Source organism: Panthera uncia (assembly GCF_023721935.1).
Source record: "Panthera uncia isolate 11264 chromosome B3 unlocalized genomic scaffold, Puncia_PCG_1.0 HiC_scaffold_1, whole genome shotgun sequence".
NCBI classification, from domain to species: Eukaryota; Metazoa; Chordata; class Mammalia; order Carnivora; family Felidae; genus Panthera; species Panthera uncia.
Window position 1 is genome coordinate 57,710,329 of NW_026057582.1, and position 18,601 is coordinate 57,728,929.

Below are 18,601 nucleotides of genomic sequence, written 5' to 3' on the forward strand. Positions count from 1 at the left end.
TCTAAAACCACCAGAATTAAATAGGAAAAAAGAATTAAAAGAGAGCCTAACTAGGAAGTATAATTGGGAAAAAGAAATAAATGGGAGAAAACTTGCTATTCATCCTAAAATACTATTATTTGATTTATCCCCATTTGGTTACAGTTCTTTAATTAAAAAATATTTTAAAGCTAAATATGTTCATTTACTCTGGAACCCCAAAGTATTCTAAACTACTCAGCCCATATCAAGTCTTTCTGTCTTCTACCGTGCTCTCAACTGTTCTCCTTGCCTCCTCTATGATTTTGCTTCTTCACTTTATTGCTGTTCTCTCTCATGTTTGATTTGCCCTCTCTTCTCTCTTCTCTTCTGTCTTAAGTCAAAATAGTTCTCCATCCTGGTGCAAACAAAAAAGTTCCACTTGAATGGAATGTTCTCCATCACTATTGTTTCTCTTTTTCCTTTGACTTTACAAATTTCCAAGTAGTCTAGAGACACCTGGGTGGCTCAGTCAGCTAAGCGTCTGACTTCGGCTCTCTGTATGATCTCACAGTTCGTGAGTTCAAGCCCTGTGTCTTAGCGCAGAGCCTGCTTCAGATTCTGTGTCTCCCTCTCTCTCTCTGCCACTCCCCTACTTGTGCTTTCTCTTTCAAAAATAATAAATAAGCATTAAAAAAAAGTAATCTATTTCCCCTAAAACCTGGCTTTTAAACACTAAGTGTAATGATAGTCTTATAGTCCTCAATCTTCATAATACTTTATCCAAACAATTCATTTCATGAAGCCTTTCTGTTTAGCCCTTTTTCCTAAGGCGAAGGTGAGAATGGAGAGGAAGTAGAAATACCTCACAAGAAGTGTTCCAGAGAACACCTGGGGAAATGCTGGCACGAAGGGTTCCAATACAAGTACAGATTGCTTTGTTCAAGAACATTTAATCTTTAGAAAACAGATGAACATAAGGGGAAAAAAGCAAAAATAATATAAAAACAGTATGGGACAAAACATAAGAGACTCTTACATATAGAGAACAGAGGGTTGCTGGAGGGATTGTGGGTGGGGGGATGGGTAAATGGGCAAGGGGCATTAAGGAAGACACTTGTCAGGATGAGCACTGGGTGTTATACGCAGGGGATGAATCACTGGATTCTACTCCTGAAATCATTATTGCACTATATGCAAACTAACTTGGATGTAAATTAAAAAAAAAAAAAAAAGAATATTTAATCTTCTGTGTTTTGGCACTGAAGAAAACTTCCAAGTAAACAACTAAACTAAAATCAACCAGCTTCTAGGGGCGCCTGGGTGGCACAGTCGGTTAAGCGTCCGACTTCAGCCAGGTCACGATCTCGCGGTCCGTGAGTTCGAGCCCCGCGTCAGGCTCTGGGCTGATGGCTCGGAGCCTGGAGCCTGTTTCCGCTTCTGTGTCTCCCTCTCTCTCTGCCCCTCCCCCGTTCATGCTCTGTCTCTCTCTGTCCCAAAAATAAAAAATAAAAAAAAAAACGTTGAAAAAAAAAATTTAAAAAAAAAAAATAAAATCAACCAGCTTCTCAACATAAGTGTTGTAATATTTATTAGCTATACTTATCTTTCCTTTCATAATCATATTAATGCGCACGAAGACTAATAATAGAATACAAACCTGAGTTAAGGAAACATTGAAAAGATATTAAACTGAGTCCCAATACAATATTCCTATAGTGAATTTCAACATTCCCCACTAAAAACAGTAAATATCTTACAAATTAAAAGAAAAGCAAGCCAGAAAGAAAACCGTACAGGATGCTACTGAGTGAACTGTGAACACCCAGTGAACTGAGTGAAGATCCAAATTCTAAAAACTTACCATTAAACAATATCCCAGTTTTCTTTGAAATATAATCAACGTTGAGGCACCTGGGTGGTTCAGTTGGTTAAGCATCAGACGACAGTTCAGGCCATGATTTCACACTTCCCGGGTTCGAGCCCCACGTGGGGCTCTGCGCTGACAGCTCAGCCCCTGGAGCCTTTGGATTGGAGCTTTGGATTGTGTCTCCCTCTCTCTCTGTCCCTCCCCGGCTTGTGCGTGCTCTCTCGCTCTCAAAAATAAATAAAACTTTAAAATACATATATAATCAATGTTGACTTTTAAGTGTATTAACCTGTTGCTTTGGTCATTCATGTTCACTTCGAAGAAAGAGTGCACATTCTTGGTAAGATAATCAAATGGGCAAAACCCATATAAAGCACTAGTTTTGAGCCCCAAAGCTATTGGGAAAAGTGAAAAAACTAACTTAGGGAGTCATATTTAGGGAAAACTAGCTGATTTTATTATTATCAATACCAAACAAGTCTTTAAGTCAATTAAAATTTATTTAATTAAGCATAAAGTTACTTTCACATTTGTCTACAACCATAGTAAATACAGTTCTTGGCAAAAAGACACAGTCTTTGGAGTTTAGAACATCCCCAACTGCAAGATTACATATATAAAACTCCCATTATTGTTTATGTGATAGTGAATTCATTAATCAAATTAAAATAATTATACTATCTAGAATAAAATAAAAAGGAAATAATTTACTCATAAGATTCATATTTAAATCATCTTTATTTACAAAATACTATCCTGAGAATTAAAATTCCATTAAGCTTCAATTTGAGCAAAAGTATAATTACTTAAGTAACAGCAGTTACTTAAACTGAAAATGAGAGAGAAGTCAAAATTACTTTTGAAGAGAGATCAAAAATATTGTCAAGTTTCTTGTTGTGGTTCTGGATGTTCAGTAGTAGGCTCATTTGAAGGTGGAATCAACCCTGATGGGAACTCACTTCTACTTTCTGGATGTGGGGGTGGGGGGAAAAATCCAGCTCTTGGGGGAAGATAATGAGGAAAACCTCTCGGTGCACAGACATTTCTCACTGTTCAAAGAGATTGGTAAAAGACATTTTTTAACTTTAAGCACCTGTACCGCAGCCCTAATAAATGATTAGCTTATAACTTACAGTACCTATATTTATATTCAAAAAGTGACACTAGAATAATTATTTGAGCTAACAAATGAATTTTTACAACACTGAGAAAAAAACATACTCTCTCTCTTCAACTGCATAGGATTGAAGGGAATATCATTAATTTTAGACAGTTTTAATTTTATGAAAACCTAACATCTTAACATTTTTGAAAAGAACAGAAATGATTTCAAAATATATAAACATTACTTTTAAAAGTTTTTATGTAATGTAATTTTCACCAGACTTAAAATTCAGATCAGTAATTTCCAATTCTAATTGAATATTATCCTAAAACATTTAGTTATATCAAAGACTGTCTTGGAATTCCCCAAAATTCACTTTAATTCACCTTAACCTTTAAAATAGAGGAGAAATAAGGTGAGAAATAACCATATCAGGCACATAACAACCTTCTGCCTAGTGTTTGGTAACCATGTATTTATTCTACAGAAACCTATAGTTCTAAACGGCAATGTATAGATATAAAAGCAAAAAATGATTCCTTTTTTCTTATATGTGACGCTATGAAAAAATTTCAATGAATTCAACAATTAGTCCAAACACGATAAACATATTTTAGGTTTTAAATAAGTAGGACTACATAGGAACTACTTATGAAAAAGACTTTTAAAAACACTTTAGCCAGTAATTTTAATGTTAAAATATATGTTGTAATTATTTTTACTAATTGATGCAGTAACCGGTTTCTATCAAGTAAGATATAAATAATTTTGGTCTTAACATAAGACTGCTACAAAAGGCCAATGATTTTCCCAATTACTGAAACACAGAGTAATTCCCATATCATTAGGATGAATCAAGTTGAAGCCTCATTACAGTCTACTAATAGTTGGCTACCTTCCCAATTTGAAGAATAACAGTATACTTGTGGTGAGAAAACTTAGTATATGAATAGGAAGTAGAATTATATCTTTGATTTACTCTATAAAACACATATTAAGTTCAAAGAAAAAAAACATACCTGCAAATGGAGGATGTGGTGGGCCAGGGAAATCCCTTGGTGGGAAAAAATCTCGGGGAGCTCCATACATGCTCCCTGGAGGAGGTGGAGGAAAAGGAGGACCTCTTCTCATGAAGGGGCCCCTTGTATCCATTGGAAACAATGGACCCCTGATTGGAGCAAGAGGTGGAGGAACAAAGCCAAGGCCAGTTGCTTCACTTTCAGCAGGGAGAGATGAATCAGGCACATTTAAATTCTATAACAAATTGACATACAGCAGTCACTAAAACAACAGCAAAATTTGCAGTAATGTTCCTGAAAACCTTAGGTTTAAAAGAAAGCACCTAGGCACCTCGCCAGAAAGCAGTCTATAACAGTCTTAACAGTCCCCTGAGAAAGATTCAGTTTTCTACATCAGACTGATTTTTGCTATCACAAATATTAACTCAAAAGAAAACAGTTTTAACCAAAACAAAGTAATATTCTGGCTAAAGATAAAACAGAGAGGGTACCTGGATGGCTCAGTCGGTTAAGCATCCAACTCTTGTTTGGGCTCAGGTCTTGATCTCACAATGTGAGATCAAGCCCCACAATGGGCTTGTGCTGACAACGTGGAGCCTGTTTGGTATTCTCTCTCTCCTGTCTCTCTGCCCTTCCCCCCATTCACACACTCACTCTCTCAAAATAAATAAATAAATAAATAAATAAATAAATAAATAAATAAATAAATAAAACTTGAAAAAAAAGAAAAATAGTTGAAGAGTATCAAAATATACATTCTTTATCAAGCATATACTGAAAAAAAGGTGTTTATATTTTCAACATAAAGTGACCAAAAGCAAAAATTGTAACCATAGTAACAAAAATATACTTTAAAACATTGAAATAAAAATCCAAGGGGGAAAAATCCAAATTCTCGTTTAACTTTAGTAAACTAAGATTCTAGTCTGTAAATTGTACATTTTCACCACAGAGTACAATCCAGAAAAGAAACAGCTATAATGCTATGCAGGAAGTATATATAGTTGTCAAAATGGGAGAAGTAGTTTTGTATCAACACTATATTGCCAGCTAAATTTCTATTCTAGTAAACCAAGAGACTGGAAAGCTCCTGAATACATGGATAAAATTCCACTTTCAATACTTACACCAAGATCGTCTTTGCTATCATTTCTACTGGATTCCATTTCTGAAGACATTGGCCCATCTAAACATAAAAATTAAACCAATTAAAATACATAACTGTAGGGGGACCTGGGTGGCTCAGTCAGTTAGGCATCTGATTTCAGCTCAGGTCATGATCTCGCGGTCTGTGAGTTCAAGCCCCGTGTCAGGCTCTGTGCTGACAGCTCACAGCCTGCTTCAGATTCTGTGTCTCCCTCTCTCTCTCTGCCCCTCCCCGCCTCATGTTCTGTCTCTCTCTGTCTCTGAAAAATGAATAAACCTTTAAAAAAAAATTTTTTTTTAATACATAACTGATCATTCCTAGAATACCTCCAGATCACAAAGAATTGATATTTCCCCACTCCCCCTGTCAGTACCTAAACCAGCCTGTTACCAGCATCCTGCATTAGGGCCACAAGAACAGCTTTAGGACACTGGAAATTTTGGCACATTCAAAGTTCTGCAAAGGCACATGGCAGAGATTTTTGTGGCTTGTTCCTAGGCAACCCTGCTGTAAGAGCATCATAAGGAGATTTCTGGAAGGTAGCATCCCTCTCCCTTCTTCCTCCTTTCCTTCCTTTCCTTTCTCCCTCCCTCTCTTCTTCCCTCCTTCCTTTCACTACTTCATTCTACCTTCCTAATTCCTCCATCAGGTAACACAGACTAGCATTTGAACTTAGCCATTATTTGAAATAAATGTTCCTGGACTTTGTTATCATCAAGAACTGCTCAGTCTATGAGAAGGTAAATTCAAACAACCCTCTTCTCTGACCACAACTACCTATCCTTGCCTAGCCTACTCATTTAGTTATTCTCACTACACCTGTTCTTGTCACTGAAGCTTCCAGTCCTTTGGTCTAACTCTTCAGTTTCCTCCTCTCCTCATTTTCTTCCCTAATTAACTGGACTTCAAAGTCCATCACTGCATCCAGTCATCAATGTCCTTACCCCACTGGCCATATTTTACATGTGCCTGACAATGTTCCAGCCCTAGATTAATCCAAGTCTCTGATTCCATTCTGCCTATACCTGAGCTATTTAGCACTTCTGAGGGTAAAATAAACCATAGATTCGTGTATAGATAGGCTCCACTCCAAGCTGATGGATTTCTAGCCATACTTTCAGCTGCTTAGTGATTAACTTTCTTTCTGTGTCTTCCACATCATGTTTCTCCTCAGCATTTTAAACCTCCATTCTCTTCAAACCTACTACACTAAGTCCCTTAGAAACTCCCTTAACTTTTTGTAATCAAACAAATAAATGTATCAGCAACTATATTCCTATCATCTTTCCTCCTATTATCATGGAAAAGGATCCTTATAGATGATTTTTGACCCTGATTCTGTGCTCAGAATCCCACCCTTACAGCTTCCTCAGAGATCTTCCTCTCTGTTACCTCCCTCCTCCCTTTCAGCTAAACCCATTCTATTAGCAAGTCTCTCCCAACTACATGAGACAGAAAAATGAGACAGAAAAAGAAAATTCCCCTACAGCTACCCTTCTCTAATCAATAACTGTTCTATATATATTGTTTGGAATGCCTCTCATTTTGTGCTGCTCACACTGCCATCTATCTACAACATCCACTACTCCACTGAAATTACTTTTGTGGAAAATTAAAAGACACTTTAGTCCTCATTTTATATTATTTCTCATCCTTGTTGACTACTCTCTCCTTCTTTAAATCTTCTCAGCCTTCAATTTTTGTAATGGTACCCTTCTTTCTCTCTATCTGTCCTTGCTAATCACTCTTCAATCTCTTTGGTGGGCTCCACTACCTTAAGATCCTTAACATCCTTAAATGGTGGTCTTCTCAGAGTTCTACCTCAGCCCTATTCTTTCATTCTCTTTTGAAAAATCCCATCCACTCCTACAGCTGTAATTTGATATATACTACTAATGATTTCCAGACATGTAATTCAGATCTAGATATTTCCCCTAGGACCGGAAAGCTTGAACTGCCTATTTGAATATTCATACAGGTGTATCACAGGTGTTGCTAATTTTTTAAGTTCAAAATGCAACTTATAATCTTTCTTGTCAAACTTGCTGCTGCTCCTTTTTCAATGAATGGCACAGATGCCACAGCCAGGAACCTGGGCATCAGCCAAGACTCCTCGTCTCCCCCACAATCCCACATGCTTTCAATCCTAAATCCTCCTAATTCTATTTTCTCTAGGTCTGTTCACATCTATCTCTCCCCTCTGCTAAAACACCACCCTTACCCATGTAGATTCCTGTCACAGTCTCCTAAAAAGCTACCCTGCCTCCAATCTTGACTGCTCCCTCCAATCCATTCACATAATACAACGACAGTAATTTCTCTAAAATACAGATCTGATGATACTGTCATTTTTAAATCCTTTAATATGGTCCATTACCCTATGAATATGGTCCAAATTTTGACCAGCTTTGCAAGGCCATAAGAACTCTATGCACTGCTTAACCTTCTTACTACTTGTTTCAGTATTCCCTGACTCACACTCCATGTGGCAGCCATAATTTATTAGGACGTCTTAACTCTTCATAGCATCTTTAAAGATGCTATTCTCTTCTCCTAGAACATGATTGCCATTATTTTGATCCAACTAATTCTGGACCTTTAATTCTCAGCTTAAATGTACTCCAGGAAAATTCTAACTATCCCACACTCGAAACACCAATACCTCATCTTGGTAAGTGCCCCATATGGTCCCATAGCATTTTGTATTCATTACTTTGTTACTCTGTAGTGTAACTCCATATAGGTCTTTACTAGACCTCAAGTTATAAGGAATGCTGAGCTCTATTCACCACTGAAATACAGCAACTACCATAACACCTGTCAAATGGTAAGCTTTCTATAGACATTTAGTGCATCAAAAGTTAGATCCACTACCATCTCATTTCAATAATGGATAGGGATCAAGACCATGGCTCTGGACACAGACAAGCTTGAGTTCAAGTCTTGCCTCTGATACTTCCTACCTGAGCACCATTTTGAGACTTGATTTGTTCATCTATAAAATGAGACAATAGCGTCTACTTCATAGGTTCATTGTGAAGATTAAATAATTCACTTTCATTCAACAAATGTTTATGAGCACTAGTGCTAGTCAGATTTTAATATGTTTCAATCAGAACTCTCATCATTCTTCTCCATGTGACATATACTGACAAACCAATAATAATATTTATTATTATATATTTATAGAACTTTTACAAAAGTTTATACAGAACTTTTCTATTTACAAAGTACTTCAACACATATTAATTCACTTAACCTCATAAGACTTTGTCAAGTGATTAATATCTCAGTTTTATAACCATTATTCATCAATGACTTGAGCTCTTTTCTTTGTTTTTACTTATGCTGTTCATCATTACTGACACAGATCCCCACCTCTCAACCAACTTTTCAAATTCCCTCAAAAGCAGCTCAAATGCTACCTCCTTCATGGAGTTTTCCTTGATCCTTCAACTACATGAGAGTTCTCTCAGTGAACACAGCATATTTTCTAATGGAGCGTACTATTCTGATCAGCATTAATTAAAGATAAAGATTTCTTTCTCCGCATTTAATTACTAGCTTCTTACAAGCAGAAACTACATCTTATTATAATTACATTATCTGCCACATCATGTAGGGCACCTTCTAAATAGTAGTCACTTAAAAATTATCTGATTAATGGGATATTATTCAATAACAACAAAAAAAGGACATGTAAAAAATCTTAAATAGCATTAGTTTAAAAATAAATATTTAATCACATAATACTTTCACTCCATTAAGCTTGAATTAATGGGGGAAAACAATCTCAAAATCCAAAGAGTTAGAAAGAATTTATTTCATTATAACTAATAAGAGAAACTCCAGGCCATACATCTGCTTCTTTGCTTATTATTCAAAAGATTGATTTTCTACAATAAATAAAATTCCGTTTGCTGAGGAAACCTTCTACCAATAAATTTATTTTAATTTTCTATTTACTTTTCATTTTTTTAATGTTAAACAGTTCTGACTGATACACTGGATATATATATTTCCCGACTTCAGTGGTTTGCTGTGAGGTGGTTTAAAGAAAAGAGTGCCTGGGGAGACTGAGTGGCTCACGTGGTTGAGTGACCAACTTTGGCTCAGGTCATGATCTCACAGTTCATGGGTTCGAGCCCTGAGTCAGGCTCTATGCTGACAGCTCAGAGCCTGGAGCCTGCTTTGGATTCTGTGTCTCTTTCTCTCTCTGCCCCTCCCATGCTTGTGTTCTCTCAAAAATAAATAAATATTTTTTTTTTTTAATTTTTTTTTTAAAAAGAGTGCCTGACAAATAGTAGGTTACTCAGTAAATGTTAGTTAAATCTATCTAAGTAAGAAATGACTAAATAAGGTAACTGGTTAAACCAGCAACAGAGCATGCATCCAAATTATTTTTCTGGTGGATTTTCACATATCCATTTATACTAGCTTACCCTCCCTGATTACAAAACAGGATACATGTAAGTGGACTGGAAAAATTTTTATAATTAATCATGGAATAGAGTAAAATTTGCCATCAGAGGTACATATAGTAGACCCATTACAATAGTGCCCAAACCAAACATTAACATATATGCAGATGCCATGGGTACAAACAATATATCAAGAAACATAAAACTAGAAAGTTTTCAGGAAAGATTTTGGCATTTAGAGCTCTTGGAGGTAGGGGCACCTGGGTGGCTAAGTCCATTGAGTGTCCGACTTCAGCTCAGGTCATGATCTCATGGTTCATGAGTTTGAGCCCCCATGTCGGCCTCTCTGCTGAAAGCTCAGAGCCTGGAGCCTGCTTCAGATTCTCTGTCTTCCTCTCTCTCTGACCCTTCCCCACTCGTTCTGTCTCTCTCTCTCTCTCTCTCTCTCAAAAATAAATAAACATGAAAAAAAAAATTTTTTTTAAAAAGAGCTATTAGAGGTAGCAGTTACTAGTCCTTTTTTCAGCTCCCAATTCTTTAGTGTGCCATCATTATTAAAAAACACATACACATACACAAAGTATTTCTTACCCAATTTATCCAAAGATGGCATATTAAAACTTCTGAGTTCTGCTGGTCCAGACAGTCTACCAGAATTAGAATAAAATCTGTCTTGCCTTTGTGGAGGAAGAGATGGATCGGGATATGGTGGGCCTAGAAAATAAGTTTTTAAAATATTTTCATCAATATAAAAATAAATCAAGTTTACTTACGTTTAATATATTGAATATAGACATTTCTCTTGCTTCCTAAAAATTGACCTATATTCTTGGTAGACAATAGTAAGTAATTTTAGGAAAATTATTTACTAAAGGCAATAACTTTACCTTTGTAGTAAACACAATTATAATATGCTACTCTAGATTTTGAAAGTTTCAGTTCAGTGAAGGAAGTAAATACATCAAAATATCAAAAACATCACTGAGAAGATCGCTACTGACAAAGAAAAAAGAGAGTATGTTGTAAGCATATCAAGAAATTTAGCAGAATAGACGATGATAAAAGAAATAGTCACCAAAGCAAGAAGTATTATTCAGAGGTCATCAAGGATGAAATTTTTAGTAACTTCAATATTTTGGAATTTAGCATCCCTCCAAAATGAAAGGGGAAGATCTCTCACTCAATAGATGAATGGAAGGTTCACAATGCTCACATTAAGGACACCTAGACAGACACAAATCTGGGCACAGACTCTGACTCAGGTGCTTCTACAGCTAACCACCTTTGCCCCCAGGTGTCACTTATGATAACAAAATGATCATTCCTGGGTCCTTGTAGAACTCCTCATTCTTGAAAAAATATAAGTAGTCCATCTCATCTTGGCTAGGCAATGGCAGATTTCTATACATTAGGTATGATATGCCCAACTCCAAAAATAAGAGGAAAGTCAAAGGGGGTGAATTATGTGACTCTCTCTTATCCAGATGGATAAGGAAAAACAGCTGCAAATTGCCTTCCATGACTATTCTAAGCAGCAATTCATAATGCGAACTCCATACAATGTTGGATAGGTCACCCCTCATCTGACTCAGCCACAAGGGACCTTACTGACACACCTCTCCCACACAAAGCCATGAAAACCACTTGGCATCAACCAGAGTTAATAGAATTATATTTAATGAGCTCCCAAGGGTCAAAGGATGTGCATTAGGAGAGAAAGATCTGGACAGTCTCAGGCTCATTTCCTCCCCCTTTCAGAATCTTAGCAAAAAGCTGTCTCTATGAGTCTGAATTAGCCCAGTGAAAAGAAAGGCCAATATAACCAATGAGATCTAAAAGGAGTTTTCCCTGGGGCGCCTGGGTGGCTCAGTCGGTTAAGCATCCGACTTCAGCTCAGGTCACGATCTCACGGTCCGTGAGTTCGAGCCCCGCGTCGGGCTCTGGGCTGATGGCTCAGAGCCTGGAGCCTGTTTCAGATTCTGTGTCTCCCTCTCTCTGCCCCTCCCCCGTTCATGCTCTGTCTCTCTCTGTCTCAAAAATAAATAAACGTTAAAAAAAATTTAAAAAAATAAAAATAAAAGGAGTTTTCCCTTTCTACCACAAACATGGGATTAAATGGCAGAATTTGGCCAAGGGGATAAAAATGGGTAAACCTGAAAACTTCCCAGCTCTTTCTTAATCAAGTCTCAAGATACCATACCATATCATTATTTTCCTTCTAAATTACATCTCCACAATATCAGCAACCTCAGAAATAAAAAATTTTGCTACAAGCTTACTATTTTATAAATCATATACCCATGTTGCCCTCCACTGGCCAATATAATTAACTCCTTAAATCTACCAAGACCTATTGTGTACGTGGCAGTAGTGATACAAAGCTGGTTTTGATACAGTCCATGCTTTCATAGTCTAATGGTGACAGAAATAAATACAGTGTGGTCAATGCGTTAATAAAGAGGTATACAAATTATATGAGTGGTAGCCTAATGAATTTTGATTGGAGGAATCAGAAATGGTGTTGTTACCAAGGAGGTGAAGCTTGCCCTGAGAGAAAAGGACAGATGAACAAGTAAGCAGCGTATTATGCTCAAACACAAATACACACACACACACACACACACATAAACACGCCCACAAACACATACACACATGCAATATGATAAAGCTATAACCAATGAGACTAAAATAGAGAAAATAAAGACATAGTTCCTTGCTTGCTTACCTTTGTTTTTTTACCACCCTTATAAAAGAAGACATGATTAAGAAGAAAGAATGGGAGAAGGAAAAGGATCAGGGGAAAAAATGAATAAAGGCTGCCAATAAGTGTACACAGCATTCTGAAGCAGTTTCATAAACTAAGAATTTGAATAAAATCCAAGATATCTATGTTAAATAAAAATGCTGTTTATCTCTTTTCATTCCATAACAAATCTTGGACTGTGATAGTTCCCTCAGTACCTATTTTAATAATCTGGGGTTCTATCACATAAGAGAAACATTAAGTTGGTTAACAAGAGAAGCATAAAGATGGATAAAGGATTGGGATTTTTTTTAGGTTTAATACTGCCTAATAACCAAGTACAATAAACATCTTCACTCACAACATGAAAAAAATAGTTTATCCTAATAATTAAGGAATTTAAATGGAATGAAAAGCGAAATTTCCAGAAAGCAGATGATAGCAGCATTGATACAGATAGGTTACGAGTCTGGAATAAAGAGACCAATGGTATAGAAAGAATGTCTAAGAAATAGATCTATGCAAATATGGACATTTAAGATAAAAGTAATATCTCAAATTGATGAACCAATATATAATATTAAAATAACTGTCTATTCAATGGAATAATTCCTCGCACTAAACACTAAAACAGAAATCAAATCCAAATTGAAAACTTAAAAATTAAAACAAAATTTTAAGATTTTTGAAAGAACAGAGAATATCATTTTGATCTAGGGACAGGCCTTAAACAAAACAAAAATTCCATAAAAATAAACATGGATTAACTTACCTATAAGAAAATTTGAAACTTATGTATAACAAGAGCATGCGTAATAACAAACCAATAGAGTATTGCAAAAGACAAAAGATTAGTATCCAAAATGTACTAAGAATTCCTATGAATGGGGTCCTGGGTGGCTCAGTAGTTAAGCGTCTGACTTTAGCTCAGGTCATGATCTCACAGTTGGTGAGTTCAAGCCCTACATCAGGCTCTCTGCTGTCAGTATGGAGTCTGTTTGGGATCCTCTTTCTCCCTGCTCCTCCCCTGCTTGCATACATGCTCTCTCTCTCTCAAAAATAATAAAAATAAATAAATAAATAAATAAATAAATAAATAAATAAATAAAAAGAATTGCTAGCAAGCAGGAAATAAAATGAGTCAGGCAATTTGCAGCAAATAAATACAGGTAATACAAATGACCAATAAACATGAAAAGATGTTCAAGCTCACTAATCAAAGAACTACAAATAAAAAGGAGATAATAATTTTAACTCCTATTGCTGGAAATATTCAAAAAGTTTTATATCAAGTATTGGAGAAATAAGTACTCTCAAATCCTTTATGTACAGCCACTCTTGAGGGCAATATGGCAACATCTATTAACACTAAAAACAGGGCACCTTGGTGGCTCAGTCAGTTGAGAATCCACTCTTGATTTCAGCTCAGGTCATGATCCCATGGTTTCTGGGATTAAGCCTTGCGACAGTCTCTGCACTGAGCATGGAGCCTGCTTGGGATTCTCTCCCTCTCTCTCTGCCCCTACCCTGCTTGTGCACGCACATTCTTTCTCTCTAAAATAAATAAACATTTTAAAAAATGATTCTCTCTCCCTCCCTCTCTCCTGCTCATGCTCGCTCTCTCTCTCTCTCTCGCTCTCTCTAAAATAACAAAGAAAAGGAAGGAAAGGAAAGGAAAGGAAAGGAAAGGAAAATATGCTTATCCTATTACTCAGCAATTTCATTTCTTCAGCTCATCTCTAAATAACATATATGCAAGGGGTGTTAACTGCAGCATTGTTACTAACAGCGAAACACTGGAAACACCCTAAATGCTCATCAAAGAACACTGGATAAATACATTGTGGTATATTTATATACAGAAATACTATATAGTAATTAAGGTAATAAACTTTATATTAAAATAGAAAGAAATCAAGAACATAATGTTGATAAAAAACTTGATAAAATAGAAAAGGACTTTTTTTTTTAATTATATATGGTCTGTAAGTTTACACACACTAAATGCATGAGTAGTCACCTCTGGGAAAGAAGGATAGTAATGGCTCCAGGAAAGGAAGTAGAATAAACTCATTAATATAGTGTGCTATTTTTTTCTTTATATGTTTTATTTACATGTTCTCTCTCTCCCTCTCTCTCTCTCTCTCTCTCTCTCTCTCTCTCTCTCACACACACACACACACACACACACACACACACACACACACACCTGAAGCAAATATTAACATGCAATTTTAGAAGGTAATAGGCAAGATTTTACATTATCTTTGCTTTTGTTCCTTTTTCCATAAAACAGGAGTAACACTCCTGAGTGTTAGAACAATCAATAAAAGCACTTAATAACTGGTGCAAAATAAGCATCCAAAGTAACTACATGAGAAATTAAACTTTTTATATTTATAAACCATATTAAAGCATAATAGTGACTGGTCTCATTCAAATTTGTGACCATAAATTTCAAATAGATACTCAACACTGCCCTGTAATCATACTACACCCCAGTGAAGTTTGAGTTCCTTCACTCTACTAAATGGCTATTGTGTATCTTTTTCTCTCTCTTCAAATCTCTGACAACTCCCTCCTCTCATCCCAAGTTAATGATCTTGCCACACCAAGAACTGATGGAACTAGACAGCTTCACTCACCCTTACCCAGTCTCTACATCTGTACCTACTTGTGCCTTCCTTCTTTTTCAAATGAATAAAGTGACTTAGCTCCTATCTAATTTCTCACTTACACTCTGGATCCCATCTTTTCTGTTTACCACTCAAGTGTTTCACTTTTATAATTATACTCTCTCCCATACATCATCAATTTCACTTTCTACCTTGCATTATTCCCATCAGTAAATAAATGTTGCAATATTTTCCATCTTAAAAAAAAGAAAAACTCTCCCTCCCAGCTACCATTTCATCTCTCGCTTTTATTGAAAGCAAAATTTTTTGGTGCGCCTGGGTGGCTCAGTCAGTTGAGCATCCAACTTCAGCTCGGGTCATGATCTCGCAGTTGTCGAGTTCGAGCCCTGCGTCGGGCTCTGAGCTGACAGCTCAGAGCCTGGAGCCTGCTTCGAGTTCTGTGTTTCCCTCTCTCTCTGCCTCTCCCCTGCTCATGCTCTGTCCTCTGTCTCAAAAATAAAGATAAACATTAAAAAAATTAAAAAAAAAAAAAAGAAAGCAAAATTTTTCAAAACATCGTCTACATTTCTCCCCACATCCTACTCTCTCCTCAATCTACTCTCTTCATAAAGATTGGAAAATTAAAGATTTTTAGAGTTAAACATGTATAGCAGTAACCTGTCTACCAAACACAACCAATACGAATCATTAGAATTTATATAGGATCATTACAAGAAGTGATAGTGATACAGGAGATATACACTCCAAAACAAGAGGTAGCCCAAAAATGTAGAAACAACTTTTAAGCAAATACCATTCCCTAAGAGGATAAAAGCATCATTGAAGCTGTTAGGACACCTTATTAAGTATATGAAGACTCCAAAATCTCAACAAGAAGATCAAAATGGGCCTAACTTAAGACCAACTCTTATTTCATCAAGTGAATCTTGTATAAAAGAATGTTCGCCATAAAGAACAATTATCTGCATAAAAGTTTACAAATTAGAGCCAGTAAAGTAAAAATCTATGCCTGCACTTCTAATGCTATCTAAAGTTGGCTTTATGCTGCTTTTGTTTCTCAAGGTAAAATTTAAAACTATCATCCTCAATTTGGCTGTATGTATCTTATTCAGCTCTTCAAGAGATAAAGCATGTTTTTAAACATCCAAGGCTGAAGACCAGACTTAATTCATAATACTATCAAGGTAGAGCTGCTAAATCTCTTTGCTACCCCTCACATATCTTATCCAAACTAGTAAAAGATAAGCAATGACAAAAATAAGAGAAGCTACATACATACTTCTTGCTCTTTTAACAGAAACTCTAAAAATATTAAAGCTTTAAAAAAGGAGGGGAAGTGACATAATCCTCCTTTAATTTACATCTGTCTATTCTAGCAAAGAATTAAGATTCTTCATTCTTCTCTATTACTTCTTCCTGATGGAAAAGGAGGCTGTGTGGCCAGTTATAGGAGTATAAGGATATTGAAATTAGTGCACTAAAATCAAAAGGAGCACTGAGAGATCAAGAAAACCAAGGAATAAAAACATGAAAAAAAACTAAAACTTTGTTTCATTAAAGTATCTGTGGTTTTCTTACTTTTTTCTCAGCTAAAATACTACCAAAAATATTTATATGAACTTAGACATAAGTAATACCTTTCTTGTTGGATTCTTACTAGATTCATTTATGTATGACAAATCATTACTCTGATTAATACCTGCAGTAGAAATTAACTGTAACTTCTCTGTGGTATAATTCGCAAGAATTATTTAAAAGGCTAAAAGCCAAGGTTTCTGCAGATTTGTTCCTTCATGGTCAAAAAGGTATCATTTAAAGTCTAGCAGCATTAGTTTTCTTATTTGAATTATTTGCTACTAATACTGTTGAAACATGTCACTAATCATAATTTATATAAGATACAAGAATATTTTAAGATTCATGACTCTTAAAACATAATGGTAAATGCTAAATGTTAGTTAAAAGACAGTATTTTAAGATTTTCTAAAAACTCACTTAAATTATTACTCTTTGTTTTGTAAAAAAAAAAAAAAAAAAAAAAGAACAAGTGCAAAGAAAGCAAGGCAATTACTTAGGAACCATTTATTAGAAAAACTAACCAAAAAAATACATTACTTCTTTCTTCTAAAGAGTAATTTTAGGGGCACCTGGGTGGCTCAGTCGGTTAAGCATCCGACTTCAGCTCAGGTCATGATCTCACAGTTTGTGAGTTTGAGCCCCAGGTCGGGCTCTGTGCTGACAGCTCAGAGCCTGAAGCCTGCTTCGAGTCCTATGTCTCCCTATCTCTCTCTCTCTGCCCCTCCTGCCCCTGCTCACACTCTGCTTTCTCTCTCTCTCAAAAATAAACATTTTAAAAAATTTTTAAAGAGCAATTTTAAAATCTAAGATATTATAGTATACAAATACATTTTTTACATATAGTTATACAAGTGAAAACACATTGTAAAAGTATAATCCCTCTGTTATACTGCATTCATGATCTCAATTCTTCACCATCCTTATACCTTTGTCTTCAAGAGGCAGAATATATTTCCTGCCCACTGATTCTAAATTATGTCATGTGACTTGCTTTGGTCAATCAAATGTTAGCTGTTCTAACTCAGAGAGATTTAAAAAAGCATGTTTTTGCTTTTCTACTCCTGTACTTCAGCAACAAGAATGAGAGACTCAAAGAATGAAGCTCCATTTCTTATGGAGCAAAGCACTGAGTCAAGTAAGTCACGTTGGTTAAATTTCTGTTGCATAAATTCTTATTTATTAAGAACTTACAGGGGTACCTGAGTGGCTCAGTCAGTTAAGCATCCAATCCAACTCTTGATTTCGGCTTAGGTTATGATCTCATGGTTCGTGAGACCAAGCCCCATGTCAAGCCCTGTGTCAAGCCCGCCTCCAGCCCCACCACCAGTCCTGCATCAGGTCCCGGAACAGGCCCCACAAGTAGAGTGTGGAGCCTGCTTGGGATTCTCTCTCTCCCTCTCTCTCTGCCCCTCTCCTGCTCCTGCACTCTCTTGCTCTTTCTCTGTCCCTCTCTCAAAATAAATAAACTTTAAAAAAAAACAAAAAACAAAAAATGAACTTGTAATGGGTGAGTTCTTTAGAACATATTCTTGTTAAAACTCTAATCGAATTATTATATGATATGTGAATGTTAACTTATTTATATTATCCATCAATAACATTTTTTTCCTGCAAAATTGAAAAGATTTCTAAGTTCCTAAGATGAAGAAAAATGAACTGAAAACAGCCTTGATCTGAATGCTAGTTATACAAATGTGCTCAAATTATGAAAAGACCACCAAGTTATATGCTAAAGAATACTTGCACTTCCTGTATATGTACTGTATCCAATAAAAAGGATTTCATTTTTACTTTTGATTTTAATTTTTTTTTTCAACGTTTATTTATTTATTTTTGGGACAGAGAGAGACAGAGCATGAACAGGGGAGGGACAGAGAGAGAGGGAGACACAGAATCGGAAACAGGCTCCAGGCTCCGAGCCATCAGCCCAGAGCCTGACGCGGGGCTCGAACTCACAGACCGCGAGATCGTGACCTGGCTGAAGTCGGACGCTTAACCGACTGCGCCACCCAGGCGCCCCTACTTTTGATTTTAAAATAAGGATTCCCAGAAAGCTGCAAAAATAATACAGAGGGAAAAAATAATAATAATACAGAGAAGTCCTACACACCCTTTAGCCCATTT

At 36.1% G+C, this 18,601-nt stretch overlaps 1 protein-coding gene across 12 annotated transcripts in view; it reads right to left on the reverse strand.

The window, feature by feature from the left end:
• Nucleotides 1–2,309: 2,309 nt before the first annotated feature.
• The window catches only part of MIA2 (MIA SH3 domain ER export factor 2), a 108,429-nt gene continuing 92,137 nt past the window's right edge, over nucleotides 2,310–18,601 (reverse strand). For all 12 annotated transcript variants that reach the window (XM_049611576.1, XM_049611574.1, XM_049611575.1 and 9 more), the window contains 4 exons: nucleotides 10,112–10,234; nucleotides 5,080–5,138; nucleotides 3,953–4,187; nucleotides 2,310–2,877 (listed from right to left, as the gene is read on the reverse strand). In XM_049611576.1, coding sequence (XP_049467533.1) covers nucleotides 2,711–2,877; nucleotides 3,953–4,187; nucleotides 5,080–5,138; nucleotides 10,112–10,234 — 584 coding nt within the window. In that variant the 3' untranslated portion in view covers nucleotides 2,310–2,710. The remainder of the gene's footprint in view (nucleotides 2,878–3,952; nucleotides 4,188–5,079; nucleotides 5,139–10,111; nucleotides 10,235–18,601) is intronic.